Genomic DNA, 15360 nt, shown 5'->3' on the forward strand with positions numbered 1-15360 from the left:
CAGAACAGAAGAGTTTCAACTCTGAGATGTTGGTTGGTTTCCTCACATGAACTGCTTGCTTCAGGTCCTTCCACAACATTTCTATTGGATTAAGGTCAGGACTTTGACTTGGCCATTCCAAAACACTACCTTTATTCTTCTTTATGTTTGGTAGAACGACTTGTGTGATTAGGGTTGTTGTCTTGCTGTATGACCCACTTTCTCTTGAGATTCAGTTCATGGACTGATGTCCTGACATTTTCCTTTAGAATTCGCTGGTTATAATTCAGAATTCATTGTTCCCTCAATGATGGCAAGCCATCATGACCCAGACGCAGCAAAACAGGCCCAAACCATGATACTACCACCATCATGTTTTACAGATGGGATAAGGTTCTTATGCTATAACGCAGTGTTTTCCTTTCACCAAAAATAACACTTCTCATTTAAACTAAAAAGTTATATTTTGGTCTCATCCGTCCACTAAACATTTTTCCAGTAGCCTTCTGTCTTGTCCAGGTGATCTTTAGCAAATGCAGACAGGCAGCAGTGTTCTTTTTGGAGAACAGTAGCTTTGTCCTTGTAACCCTGCCATGCACAACATTGTTGTTCAGAGTTCTCCTGATGGTGGACTCATGAACCTTAACATGTGAGCGAGGCCTTTCGTTGCTTAGAAGTTACCATGGGTTCCTTTGTGACCTCACAGACTATTACAAGTCCTGCTCTTGGAATGATCTTTGTAGGTTGAGCACTCCCGGGGAGGGTAATAATGGTCTTGAATTTCCTCCATTTATACACAATCTGTCTGACTGTGGATTGGAATCCACACTCTTTAGAGATGGTTTTGTAACGTTTTCCAGTCTGATGAGCATCAACAACTCTTTTTCTGAGATCCTCAGAAATCTCCTTTGTTCGTGCCCTGATACACTTCCATAAACATGATCAGACTCTGATAGATCCCTGTTCTTTAAATAAAACAGGGCACTCACTCACACCTGATTGTCATCCCACTGATTGAAAACACCGTACTCTAATTTCACCTTCAAATGAACCTAGAGGTTCACATACTTTTGCCACTCATAGATATGTAATACTGGATAATTTTCCTCAATAAATAAAGAAGCAAGTATCATTTTTTTGTTTAACTTTGTTTTCTTTGTCTACTTTTAGGACGAGTGGAAAATCCTATGATGCTTCAGGTAAAATTTATACCACAACCCTGTTGAATTCTGATTGGCTGATAGACGTTCTGAGGTGTGCAATTACTTTTCAGTAAATGCACAGCTAAAGGAGTTCCAGTCGGGTCTTAACCGCGTTACAGTACCATATCACTTCGCCAAGTGAACTGAGATAATGTCCATCACAGAACACACATTTAACAACAAAAGTCCATTTAGATTTTCCAGAAATAAGTAATAATTGACGACAGGGTGTTTAATTATTAGAAAAATAATGCGCACCCGAGGTGGTAATGAGGCCACGAGGCGCAGCGGAGGCTTGAACCATTGATATGCAGTTATTAGAGAGAGAGAGAGAGAGAGAGAAAGAAAGATCAAGAAAAAAGAGAAAGCACGTGTGAGTACAGTATAGAGACAAAAGCCATTGAACAGATATGTGTTTATTTATTCGTTGTATTTTCTGCAGTAACAAGTAGGCCTATCAATATATATTTATTTGTTCTATTTTTATATTATCAGCATGAAATGGAAAAGAAAAAGAAAAAAAAAAACCCTGAACACACTCGCTGTCTCAGAACTGCATATCAATGGCTCGAGTCTCTGTTACGAACTCTAAAATGACATTATGGAATTAGTAATGTAGGTTTGAGATGGGATGCCTAATAAATTAGTTCCATACTTGACAAACACCTGACAAATGTCCTCAAATAAAACATCTGAACAATGTCTTGACGTAGTAACTGGTATAAATGGAATAATTGACTCTGGTTCAACCAAACTGAAAACAAGAAGCTTAAACTGAATTTGATACCCATAGATCATGAAGTGTTCTATTTTTTTTGTTTGTTTGTTTGTTTTGCTTTTCATGTATTAAAATCATTTTGCATAATGATTTTGTCAACCAAGTACTGAATTTGTGGCTCTATTTCTAGTCACATAGTTGAATACTTGATGTATAAGCGGAATCAAGATTTTATTTACAGTGCTAAAAAGCTCAACAGAAAGTACCTGAACACTTTGACAACTGTTCAATTACAATGGTTTCTTTTGTAGGTTTATAGCATGAAATGCCTTAGTTATGCCCAAGCATGCACACACACGCACACGCACACACACACACACACACACACACAGCATTTATAAACTTGAAAAGACCATAATTTGGGCAGGCTTTGTCCACGGTACAGTGTGGCACCTTCATTCTCATTTTAAAGCCCCTTCTTTAGTTTATTTGTTGGATCACTAATCAGTCAGCTCCCATAATGAAAACCAGCTAGTGCTTTTCAAGTTTGCATGCAACACTCATTAAGGGCTGAGCAACCCTAAACGTCAGATCCTAGCTTCACCCCTATGGTCATAAATGAGGCACGCCACATTCAATACAATCACATGTGCTTTGATAAACTATATATTAGAGGAAAAGATGTTCTGACATATAACTGCAAAACATTAAAGAACATTTTGTTGTTTTTACTTCAAAGTTCACAAATAAAAGCACGATATCACGGATAAAACATTGTCAACGCAACTTTTTATAATGGGGGGGGGCAAAAACATTTGTATTTTAAAAACAGGATGCACACCTTCAGTGCGTGCAGCAGTGGTTGTGGCAAATGTGCAGTGTTCATTACTCTTATCAAATATAATCAAACTGTCTCGCTAGTCATACCGTCTTTCAACATAATTAAATCTAATGTAAACGTTATACCTCTTTTCAAAGACCACCAATAAACAGTGGTAAAGTGCTGCAGAGAAACCGATGTTGCTCCTCGGTATGGTTTATGTACACGCTAAACACACGTAACTCGTGGGTATCACTGAAAAACTCTCCATGTTTTATAGTCTGCAGTGCAACATGTAAGGGTGTGTATACAGATGGGCTGAGAGTTACAATTGTGCAGTCCAGCAGGGGCCATAATGTTCAATGTCATGATAATCACCTAATTATGGTTTATCAGAACATTAACGCCTGTTTACTTGTACAAATCTGAATATGTGGCATTTTCATAAGGAACATTTGGGCAAAAAAGAAAAGAAAATAGAATTAACAGGATTTTGCTCATCCTAAATGTAGTTGGTCAGCCAGTCTGACATTTGATTCCTTACTTTTGCACTGAAGCTACAAGGATAATGCAACCAACAAGTAATAGACATCAATCACACCCCCAAACACTTCCCATATCATAGTTCCTTTCTTCATATATTTGCTTCAAATTAGATGTGATTTTAAAGCCTGCTTTTGCTGAGATAGTCTTGGCTTCAGAATCACCAAAATTCCAGGGGGTGGAGCTGGATTTGATCCAACTCCTCCTATATGCCTTATCCAAACCCTAACCCACATAATGCTGCACAACATGAAACAACACATTAAACACACTTATCCAGCCTGAAACACACTGAGTTGTCTCCACCTCCTGGACTTTTGGCTTGACTCTGCCCCGGTAGGAGAAGCTGGACCTGGTACGACTATACCACATCAATGTTTTGTTCAACAGGAAGGTAGTACTTGTGCTTCTGCCTGCTGCCGAAGGAATTCTGACCATTCCGGACTGTTCCCGCAGAAAGTTTGATCAAAATCGTGCCGATATCTGCAGTTATATTTGTACCTGCTTCTAAATTTTTCGAATGAAATTTGATAGTTGTTTTTGCCAAAATATGAAAAAATCTGTCATTTAAACCACTGTAATCATGAGCAGGATAAACCAGTTACTGAAGATGAATGAATGAATGAATGAGTGAATGCTGTTATCAATGTTATTCAATGTGTCCACCCACTCCAGTAAATTTTAACTGGATCCAAGGGTGGGGGTTTCCCATTCCTGATTCCCACACCTTTATTTCTAAACCACATTTTTAAGTATTTGTTGATAAAAAAAAAAAATTGTTGAGGTCCAGGGTATGGTATGATATGATATCAATTGTACCAAGGAATACAAAATGTCTTGTTCCTGTTAATAGATTACAGTAAATCATACTGTGTCCCAAAACACCTTAGCAGGTCTTAAGAACTGTGCGTACTTTGAGGCAGATATTACTATGGAAAACATTTTGGGTTCGAGAGACTTACACTACTTGTTAGCTATGTTCGTTCTGCACTGGAGCTACAAGGTGCAAAAAAGCAATAAAATAAAAAAATAAGTACATGTTCCACTAATCCTTTTTTGTGCTGGTCACAAATACATTACCTGACCAACCAAGCTGAAAGTTTATCCATTCTGCATATTACGAAGATTCACTCTGAGTGCACTGTTTCAGCATTAGCATTCTGATCAAATGGAATATCCACTATTTTTGTACTACACAGGAGGATAATGAGATACATAGCTCCTAAATCTGGCAATGGGAATTCTAGCAATAGTCTTGTATAGGCACAATGGTTAAAATGTGGCACAAACCCAAACATGCTTCTTCTTCTTCTTTTAACTTTCATTCCTTTTTTTTTTGTTTTTTTTTAAAGAACCACTAAGAACCACTCTCTAAGTGCGTTTACATCATGTCAGGCTACAATAATTATGAGTTATGACTTCTAAAAAGACAAATATAAGGAAAAACATCATGCTGTTAGAGGCATTTTGCTGGCATTTCGGTCCACTTATCCACTTATCAGGAAGGGTCTGGGTAAATCAGTGTAAAGTTTTTCTCTCTCTTAAAAAAAATATCTTAATCCCATTTACTCCCAAGTTCGTCATTTGCCAATTCCCACCATTAATTATTTCTCACATTACACAACAGCGAGCACCTGGGGAGGGTGAAGTCAAATGTACTTCCTCCGAGACGTGATGCCAGCTACTGCATCTTTATGAACTGCTGCTCATGCTATATCACAGTGGGCTCAGATGAAAGCACTTTCTACCCTCTTTTATTTATTTATATATTTAGAGCGAGCGAGAGAGAGAGAGAGAGAGAGAGAGAGAGAGAGAGAGAGAGAGCGAGCGAGCGAGAGAGAGAGAGAGAGAGAGAGAGAGAGAGAGAGATGATCTCACAGATGCTCATGATTGGCTATTGTCGCTCTGATTCACAAGGGAGTATGCCATCCCCACCACTCAGAGAGCATGGCCAATTTTGCTCCCTTGGCTCCCAGCCACAGATGACTGTGGCAATGTCGGGATTTGAACTCATTACGCTGTTGAACTCATACAATGTTATGCTGACGGAGCACATCTATCCTACTGTGAAACATTTTTATCGTGATGGTAGTGCTCACTTCCAGGATGACTCAAGGGTTCACTAAATTATCTAATAAATACTAGAATCCAGTTTAGCATTCCTGTTTGCAGAATTTAGCTTTCCTTCTTAAAACCAACCATTGAAATTGGTTTATTCAACAGGCTAACTATCGTAGATGTCAAAATAGCCATTTCAGCCTGTTCTGTGTCACCGAGTTCTGAATCATCTCATAATTGCTGCATTTCCGACACGATTTGAAGGTACTATAATATTATGCACGGATTAAAAGACAAAACCTACACAGCGTTTTACGTAAAACCCAAAAGTGAAAGTCAAAGCATTAAAAACTGTTTGAAACACAACCCAAATTCTTCTAAGCTGCTTGAAAACACCACATGATGAATGTGCTGCAGCTGGAGGCTGATTTTATGAGGGTCAGGAACATCGTTGTAGGGTGTGTGGGATTATTTACCACAAATATGCAAGTCCAATTCATAAATCTGACAGCTGAAATGCACTTTCCAAGGTCATATCCTGCATAGCAGCACAGATACGACACACTTTAGCATGACCATCGCAGATCTGAAGCCGATTTGGAAGTGAAATATTAAAAATAGTTTCCCCCAGCAGTCCAGTTTTAAAACATCTCTGCACTCCTGAAGATCAGATCCTGGACGCCTCGGATAAGAGGGCCAAGGACAAATTGCACACGATAACAACTAAGGACCGTAAAAAGTGTTGCTCAGATGCATGGATTGCTGCAATTGTTGGTCACCGCTTTTTTCAGTCGGCCTTTGCTGAAGGTCTGAATGGAGCTCAGGAGAGCGCTTCGGCCCTTGCCATTAACGGAAGGAGGATGGAGGGATGGAGGGCTGGACTCGATCCCTGTAGAAGTTGGAGGAGGAGGAGGTGGAGGTGGTGGAAGGGTCACTGGCTGAACACCTGTAATGACCAAATAACAAATATTAGTATGACCAAGGATGCACAAATAACCCACATAACCCTGCGTTCACATCAGAAGGCAACAAGTTCTTCATGTTGGCTTAACTATGCCTGTTGTAGGTGTCATGAACGCTACTGTACACATGTGGGCATGACTGATCCAGCTAGCATTCAAATAAGGAATTATAGTAACCAAATGATTTAGGCTGCTATAAAATGTTTAATTGATGTTACTTTAATTTAAAATATAATAGTATCATAGGATGGTTCAGTTTTGTTGCTTTAACCCCTTAAACTATCAGGACCCATTAGTTGATCCAGACTTACACTGCTCTTTGTCCGAACTACAGACAGTTTCACTTATTGGAAATAAATATTGCGTGGGATCAAACAATATTTTATAATCTGATGTTCCTGAGCTGCTTTAAGTTGACGGTAAATCACAGTTAATGCTGTATCAGGGGTGTTGGCAGGAAATTTGTACATGTACATCATACACCATCTTAAATACATCAATTGTTAAGCAAGATAGTGAGAGACCATAATATAATAATGTAAGAAGCCATGACTTTAAACATCCTGCTTTATTTGTGCTTTATTTTGCCAAAATCTGCTGAACGTGGGGCCAATAGGAACCAAACACAAGTTAAAGAGTTGAAACTGGAGGAAACACAAAAACAACCAAGTTGAAATAAGGTGATGTGAGGCAGGTGAGGCAATCGTCTAATCATAGTATGTAAGAAGCCTCCAAAAATGGCCGAGTCATTCAAGTCTTTCATCTGCCAACAGATGCGTCAATGCAGCGTCTACCAGGAGATTTTAGAGCACTTCATTCTTCTATCTGCTGACGAGCTTTATGGAGATGCTGATTTCCTTTTCCAGCAGGATTTGGCACTTGCCCAAAGTGCCAAAACTACTAGTAACTGATTTACTGATCATGGTATTACTGTGCTTGATTGGCCAGCCAACTCTCCTGACCTGAATCCCAGCAGTGGTTTTCAAGCAGGGGTGGGCCCAGACAGGCCATCATTGGGTACTCGGTATATTTTATTGCTTTTCAAATAGAATGTGCATAAATGAAAAATCCCACGTTCCCTCTCCTGCATTTTCTTTTTGCTGGGGAGAGGCGGAGCTTAGCCTGTCTTTTATCTAGCTCTCAGTGCAGACCAGTGTTGCCAACTTAGCAACTTTTCAGACTCCTTTAGTGACTTTTTTTATTTTTCCAAATGTTGTCAGTACTGTCCTGCAAGCGCGAGGTCTTGCTTTCCTGCTGTATTCTCACCTCTCTCTGCGTCTGCTCTATTCAGTCAGTGCCGCATTAAGCCTTTGCAGGGCTGGGGCTAATGCATCCCTTGGGACCCCAGCTATATGTCAGTTATATTCCATAAACTGGTATATCAAATACTCAGCAAACAAACAAATATTCCAAAATGCTCAAACAAGGAGCGCATAGGAACCCTTGCGTTAAAATTTGTTGATCAAATAAAAATAAAGAGAAATACAGAGAGCATATCATCAACCCGTACAGGATAAAAATAATCCACATAAATGAAACAATGGTATCGAGTAATAATTTTACAAATCACAAACAGCCCAGCAAATAAAATGAATTAAATCTCACTCAGCACTAAAAGGGCTTCTTCAAAGACAATTCCTCGATTAAATCCTTAAAATCAAGTTGACGCAGAATGTCGTACTCACTCGACATCACTGGCAAACAGTAAAGCCTTTGTTCATGCACTGATGTCCTCAGTCTATTTTTTTATAAGCCCCAATTTTGAACCACCTGATTCAGAAGTGTTGGCCGAAGGAGGGGGCATATCATCATCCAGGTGGATGCTACACACTGGTGTTGGATGAGGAGATTTCCCCCCATAAAATGTAAAGCACTTTGAATGCCTAGAAAAGCACTATCCTGTTAGCCCCCCGGCCGCGGCTGATATTATAGTTGATGTAGCCTAGTAAACTTAGCCTCATTGTTGTTTATCAACATCTAGGTGTTCCTCTATATTTTTTTAAAGAAAGTTGTAAGCTTAGGTATTTTGCTTAGAGTTTCTTAATTTCTTTGTTTTTTCTGTTGCTGCTCTTTTCTTTTTTTAGCACCACGGTCATATTTTCTGACATTTTTGTGCGACATGCTGTTGAGATGATGTTAACCTGTATCATGACTTGTGACTTGTGTGTGTGTCCACGCTGCTCTATGTACGGATAATTACCTGGACCAAATGTGTCATTTTTAAAATGCAAAAGAGAATCCTCTCAGGGGTGCCCTAGTGTTCGGTGCCCTGGGCTGTAGCCCATGATGCCCATTTGGGATAACGGGGCCTTGTGTTCAGTCAGTGGCTAAGAGCCGGAGATTTAACAGTGTCATGGCATCAACATCATTTTTGGGATATGGTCGAACACCTTTAGCTTTTGCCTGTCTATTTCTGTTGTTAGCAATCATGACTGATTAATCATGGTAAGTGACCCCCATTTTTCAAATACAACAATGATACAAAATTACAAAAATGCAGAGCCTGAGAAATGCAATACTGCACTACTGAATACCACATCACATGACAAAACATTCCGAATGCTAGTTTTAGGCTTGTACCCACATTCAGTCTGGTTGTCTTGAAATATCTTAAAAATATCAATCGGTTCATCTTCCGGAATCACAGTGAGGACTTAACGCTACTGTTTGCTTTGTCGCTCGCTAATGTGAACGCAGGGCGCATTTGTTGCAACAAATACAATTAGCTTACGGACTGAATACAGCTGCATGCCACAACTAAAGCTAAGCAGATTGGTGCACTTACCATGTGGGCTAAAATTCAAGCAGAAACAATGAAACCTTCATAACAAGTATGCAATGATATTTTTCTTTTGCAGGAAGTGAGCAAAGCACTACGCAGTGCCAAATGTGAGTACAAAGTACCCAGCATGCAACCTGTAATAGTGCTCTCTGTCCCGATATGATCCATTAAATTATGACAAAAATACTGAAGGCAGGCATTTGCCGATGTCCCGATTAAGATTTATTTTATTCTACAGTACATCAAACCATACCAACAAAATACGTAAAATATTTAAAAATGCCCCAAGCCTCCACAATTAATGGTGATGTTTCCCCACCAAAAAAAAAAAACCCTCACTGAAACATGCTGTATAGTAAAATCCCACAAATACCAAGAATTTTAAATATTCCACCGTCTGTTATAAAGAATATTTAAAAAGTCAAGGACAGCTGAGCAGGCCATTGCAGATTGTGATGTCTTAAAGTTGCAGTAACGCTTCCCAGTAGGTCAGATTTGTAATCACAGAATCATTTCACTGAGTAAAATAAACATCACCTCAGGTGACGAATAGCAACATTTATTCTAAGCATCACTTATGCCATTATTTTCTTCCTTATTTGCTACTGAGGAAGGACACTGCAACTTTACAACAGAAGTAATTTAGTATTGGATTACTTTACCCCAAACATGTTCAATATGGTGCATGCTCTATTTTGAAGACAGCGTAGGAGGGGAAAAAAGAGGCAGATATGTGTTACTCTTCATTTTCATACAAGTATTAAAAATACGCAACGTAGTTGATGTGTATGGTGTGTTTAAAAAGAGTCTAGATTAGTTCGACTAAGATTCTGTTTGAGAACGAGACGAAGACGTTCCGAACGAATGTTATTTCAGTAAAGCTGAAGAGTTCTAATTCAGAAGAAACCTACTATTTCTACTTGCCATATTTTCCGGACTACCAAAGGGTTTTTTATTTTTTGTCTTCTAGTGGATGCTGCGACTTATACAAGTATGCCAATTTGCTATTGTTTTTTACGGTAGGCAGGATACTCCAGCAATTACGGTAGTTTGCAGCTCAAGGTGCAAAAGAAAGATTAACTGTAACACTAATGTAAATAAACATTGTGTCATATAGATTCCCTATATTATGATATAGAGATTCCCTATATTAAGTTTTCAGCTCGGGAAACAAAACAGCTCTGAACTATGGCACTAAACACCAAACTGGATTAACTAACCTGGGTGTCTTATACTCTGGAAAGACTTACTGTCCGGAAAATATAGTACCTAAAGTGTGGCTTTCAATTGAGATGACTGGGATAATTTCACTTCATAACAACCAGTGAGCATGAACGGTGCATGCCCAGAAATATAAGAATCTGTAAAATGGTGAATACCTGGTGCAGGTGGAGGAGTGGGAGAAGAAGGACAAGTTGGTGGAGAACTTGCTCCTGAACCTGGAAAATGCAACACACACAGGTAAAACACTTCAACACTTGATCTGACTGACACGTCCATTCAGAAACCATGTTTTCACAAATGCTAAGCTCTACAAGTTGTTTGTAATTGAACATGCTGGAACTGGCTTGTGCAGTCTTACTTTATTTAGAACCAATCTGGTTGGTAGATCATGTTCAGCTTATGTGTTTTGCATGAAGTAATGGGGATAATAATGAAATTATTACCAGTTTCCGTGTCTGGAAAGGTTATGCCATCTTTTATCTGCTATAGAAATAATGCCTACCAGGTAATAGAGATCCTGTCCAAATTGACACATTGTTAATTGTGCTTTGTGTGAACTATGGAGATACTCCAAGAAGCATAAAATAACTTGTCAAAGATGCAGTGGTTTTGGGAGTTATTGAGTTCCCAGCTACAGGTATAGCCTACATACATGTAATATGTTGTAATGTCCTTATGATCAAGCACAACCTGCACTTTCAACAAGCAGTTGTAATAAAGGTCACCCATTTTGTTTTAAAGAAAAAAGGTGCTACAGAGTACACATGAAACCTCAACCTCCACAACCTGTGAAGCTAGCCACTGCATCTTTTCAAACTGCTGTACACACTCGGGGGAAACAGCTAACTGCCCTCTTCCGTACACAGGATCTTACAGATGACTGTGATTGGTTAGCGTCGTTCCACCCAGACATAAGGGTCAACTGTGCTCACTTGCAAAAAAAAAACAAAAAAAAACAATTTAATATGTAATTAATAGAGTGATCTCTTATCCTGTGTGAATCATTCAGAATTACTAGAGATCCTCCAGCAATATACTACATGTCTGGAAAACGTAACTTGCCCAAACAGTGCTTTTATTGAACTTCCTTTCACTCTTAAAGAATAAAACCTACATTTCCACTCTTGTTCCCCAAATATACCCATCTGACATTGATGACTACTACATCTGAAGTAGGAGAAACACCAGAAATTCAAAAGAAACTACATCTGCATATAGCAAAAAAAAAGCATGATTAGCTGAGGTGAAAAGTTAGTGTATAGATGAAGAGAAAATAAAAGGGTGCAGTTTACTCAAAACAGAGATGGGTGCAAAGTGTGTTCTTTTTGGGAGGAGGTCATATCTGGTCATCGGTTATGTTCTATGGATAACATTTATACCATTTGAAACACTTGTGAAAGCGTTAAATGAATGGATAAATAAATAAAACCTCTTCAAAAAGCCATAATTAAATGTAGTAAATAAAAACGAAAATAACCTTTGACTTACCAGAGTTGTTGTTGTATTTGACAGAAAAGTCCTCCTCATTTTCATAAGCAGACTGTCTGGATTTCTGATGACAGCAAAAAGCAATACAAATAAATAAAAAAACAACCCAGGATTTATCTGCAGTGTATAAACATTTCCATTCACCATCCATATATATATTTTTTTTTAAATGAACACTTTCTGGTAGCTGTTTGGATTAGTGATGTGTCGTTCATGAACGATTCGATCATTGTGAGCGAATCTTTAATATGACTCTGGAACACCGAGTGGTCTCAGAGAGTGATTCGTTCATTTTGTTGTCTGCGCATGCGCTGCAACATCCCCATAGGTTCTGTACAGGGAACAGAAATGATGAGTTCACCTCTCGAGTCTTCGGGTTTGAGTCGTTCGTTCTTACGATGACCGCTGCATATGCAATGCACCATGCCGTACCGGAAACGGGATGAAAGAATGACTCGAACTCGAAGACTTGAGACGTGAACTAATTTATTTCTGTTTCTGGGGAACAGACGTGACAAATGTGACGTGACAAAGAACGACTGATGAAGAAGATGAGGTGGATTAACAGACTGTATAGCCTGAAGTCCCAGCTAAGCAATGAATTCATCATTTCTGTTTCTCATAAGTCGGCCTTGGTTGTATTAGCCTATAGTTTATTAAGTACTAGATGTGTTGGGGAATTTAACATGTAACCTTTTAATTATGTTCTGCTGAATTGAATGAAATGACTCGAAAAAAGATTCGTTCATTTTACTGAACGAGATTCAAAACTCCGAATCGGTAAAATGACCCGAACTTCCCATCACTAGTTTGAATATGTGCGTACCTTTCTGGCAAGGATCTTCCTCTTCCTTTTCTCCTCCTCAGAGCCGTGGTGGGACTGTGCCCGTGTCAGCCTCCTGTGCTGCTGAATCTGCACAGAGAAAACCACCAGCGCCGTTGCTCTGGTTAGCACTAATAGGACGCAGCAATCAGTTACGTGTAATTATGTGCTCTGCACGTCAGGCAAAATGAAAAGATCATAATGCACTAACCGCTCTCTGTTCCTCTTGCAGATGCTTTTCCAAACACTCTTTGGACAATTTCAAGGCCTCTTTCAATTTGGAGGTCATCTATATTTCAGGGATGGAAAACATTATATATGAGTATAATGTACAATTATAATAAATTTGTCGTCAATTTATAACTAACTTAAGCAACTGATGTTGCTTGGATAAATCTGGGGTAATATGATTTAGCTTTTATGTAAAACCAGCAGAGTAGCCAATGGTCCAATCTCGAGGTTGTGAAAGAATGAACTAACCTCTCAGCATCATGTCCAAGTATGTCTTATTTTGGCTGTGATGTTACTGTACTTAAATGGGAATCCAACAATAAGCAAATTCTTTCTGCGCATACTTCCAACATCAATCATTATTTCTCTTTTAGTTGTGTTTTGGAGAACGTTTGGATTTCTAGCTAGAGATTTCTATCTAACTAAGCTTTTAGAGCTTTTCTCCCATTGTGGTAATGTCCTGGATAAAACTTCCAAACACTGCTGCAACCTTAATCAGAACCACCTGATTCTCACACTCAGACACTGGATTAGGGTTTCTGACAACGTAATTGTGTGTAAATAACTCAAATCTTTTTAATGTACTGTTATCAACAACGACCATGAAACCTTAGTGCTTACAAAAAAACATAGGGAAGAGATATTATAAGGATATTATTTTGAAATTATTTGTGTGGTGATTCATTCTAATGTCAGTGTTCCTACTGTACTGAAAATACAGGCGACTTATGAATAGTGACATATTCAGGTTGTCAGTAAATTTATACCTACAAAGTGCACCTATATATTAGGTTTACCAGACAAAATGGCCAACGAGTCATGCTACAAGGAGGGTAAACCTAATAAATGTGTGTATATGTAAATAACAAAACACAACAGTGAGTGCTGTTATGGGAAAATAATCAATGACAGGGTGTGTGTTCCGAAGTGTTTTATTCCTCTAATACTACAATGATCTGCCAATGATTCCAATTTTTCATTTATTAATGAACAAGATGTTCTTTTTAACCATTTATAGTTACATTTAACGTTGTAGATCATTCATAGGACAAGTTAGTTCTTGTTATCACTTGTGTTATAGCAGCTATAAACAGTTGTTCTCACACCAGCTTCTCTTTTGTTCAGTCTCAAAGTTAAAAAGACACACACAAAAAAAATTCAGCTTGTCATGTTATCATGTAACGCACAAAGTTTTCTGTCCTAAAGACTCTCCTATTCAAAAAAACATACATATTGTTACAAAGTGCTGCCACTGGACTCCTTCCACAAATGTGGCAACAATAACAACACAATAACTACATTTAATGTTTATTAATAGCCTTAGGTTATGTGGAGCATCCACCATACAGCGCCCTCCACTAATATTGGCACCCTTGTTAAATATGAGCAAAGAAGACTGAATAATTGCATTCATTTTTTGATCTTTTGTTAAAGAAATTCACAAAAACACTCTGCTCTCATGGATATTAAACAATTGCAAACAAAACACAGGCTTATAAAAAACATTATCTTTGTTAAATATAGGTGTGCAACAATTATTGGCACCCTTTTAGCCAATACTTTGTGTTGTCTCCCATTAGATATCAGCTCAGAGTCTTCTATAACGCCTGATGAGGTTGGAGAATACATGACAAGGGATCTGAGACCGTTCCTCCATACAGAATCTCTCCAGATCTTTCAAATATCACGGTCCACGCTGGTGGACTGTCCTCTTCAGTTCACCCCACAGGTTTTCTTTGGGTTTCAAGTCAGGGGACTGGGATGGCAGGACCTTGATGTTGTGGTCAGTAAACCTTTTTTGTGTTTTGATTTTGATGTAGGTTTTGGATCATTGTCCTGCTGAAAGATCCAACCACGGCCCATTTTAATCTTTCTGGAAAAGGCAGTCAGGTTTTCATTTAATATCTATGCCATTGTAAGGATGGTACCAAGATGTCTGAACCAAGACAGAATCACTCTCTGAGGACAAAGGACTACTACAAGAACGAAAATTCAATCTCTCACTCACAGAATTAGCATCTCCATCTGAATTAGCATCCCATCTTAATTAGCACATCATGCTGAGTGGAGACTGGAACCGAGATGTCTGAACCTGGAGAGAAGTACACTCTGAGGACAAAGGACTACTACAAGAATGAACACTCGATCTCTCCCTCACAGAATTAGCTTCTCCATCTGAATTAGCACATCATGCTGAGTGGAGACTAGGGAGATCCTCATTACATTGTTTCCTTCCTCCTCTCTACTCACACCCTTCTCTCTCTGTGTCGAGATCACCTTTAACACACCCAAGGTCTATATGCATTACATAACATGTTTTAATGTGAATAAGATATTGACTACACGTTTGCCATCATACAAAAGGTCTCAGCGCATCTGGGAAATATGGTCTCATTCCCTACATATGGTCTCATTCCATACATAGGAAACTATGGCATGATTATATAAAGCTAATTTTATATTAGATATTATTGGTCTATCTCTGTAGATTTTAGTGGTCATGACCTCTGACTAGAAATAACATTACTAT

General features: G+C 38.7%; 1 protein-coding gene across 2 annotated transcripts in view; it reads right to left on the reverse strand.

The window, feature by feature from the left end:
- Nucleotides 1-2111: 2111 nt before the first annotated feature.
- The window catches only part of pxk (PX domain containing serine/threonine kinase), a 34361-nt gene continuing 21112 nt past the window's right edge, over nt 2112-15360 (reverse strand). The window contains exons 14-19 of one of the 2 annotated variants that reach the window (XM_017450767.3): nt 12811-12888; nt 12603-12689; nt 11777-11840; nt 10444-10503; nt 9727-9754; nt 6128-6266 (exon numbers count right to left, since the gene is read on the reverse strand). In XM_017450767.3, coding sequence (XP_017306256.1) covers nt 9738-9754; nt 10444-10503; nt 11777-11840; nt 12603-12689; nt 12811-12888 — 306 coding nt within the window. In that variant the 3' untranslated portion in view covers nt 6128-6266; nt 9727-9737. Of the gene's footprint in view, nt 6267-9726; nt 9755-10443; nt 10504-11776; nt 11841-12602; nt 12690-12810; nt 12889-15360 lie in introns of both variants that reach the window. The other variant, XM_017450766.3, reaches the window with a different exon arrangement.

Source organism: Ictalurus punctatus, chromosome 21 (assembly GCF_001660625.3).
Source record: "Ictalurus punctatus breed USDA103 chromosome 21, Coco_2.0, whole genome shotgun sequence".
NCBI classification, from domain to species: Eukaryota; Metazoa; Chordata; class Actinopteri; order Siluriformes; family Ictaluridae; genus Ictalurus; species Ictalurus punctatus.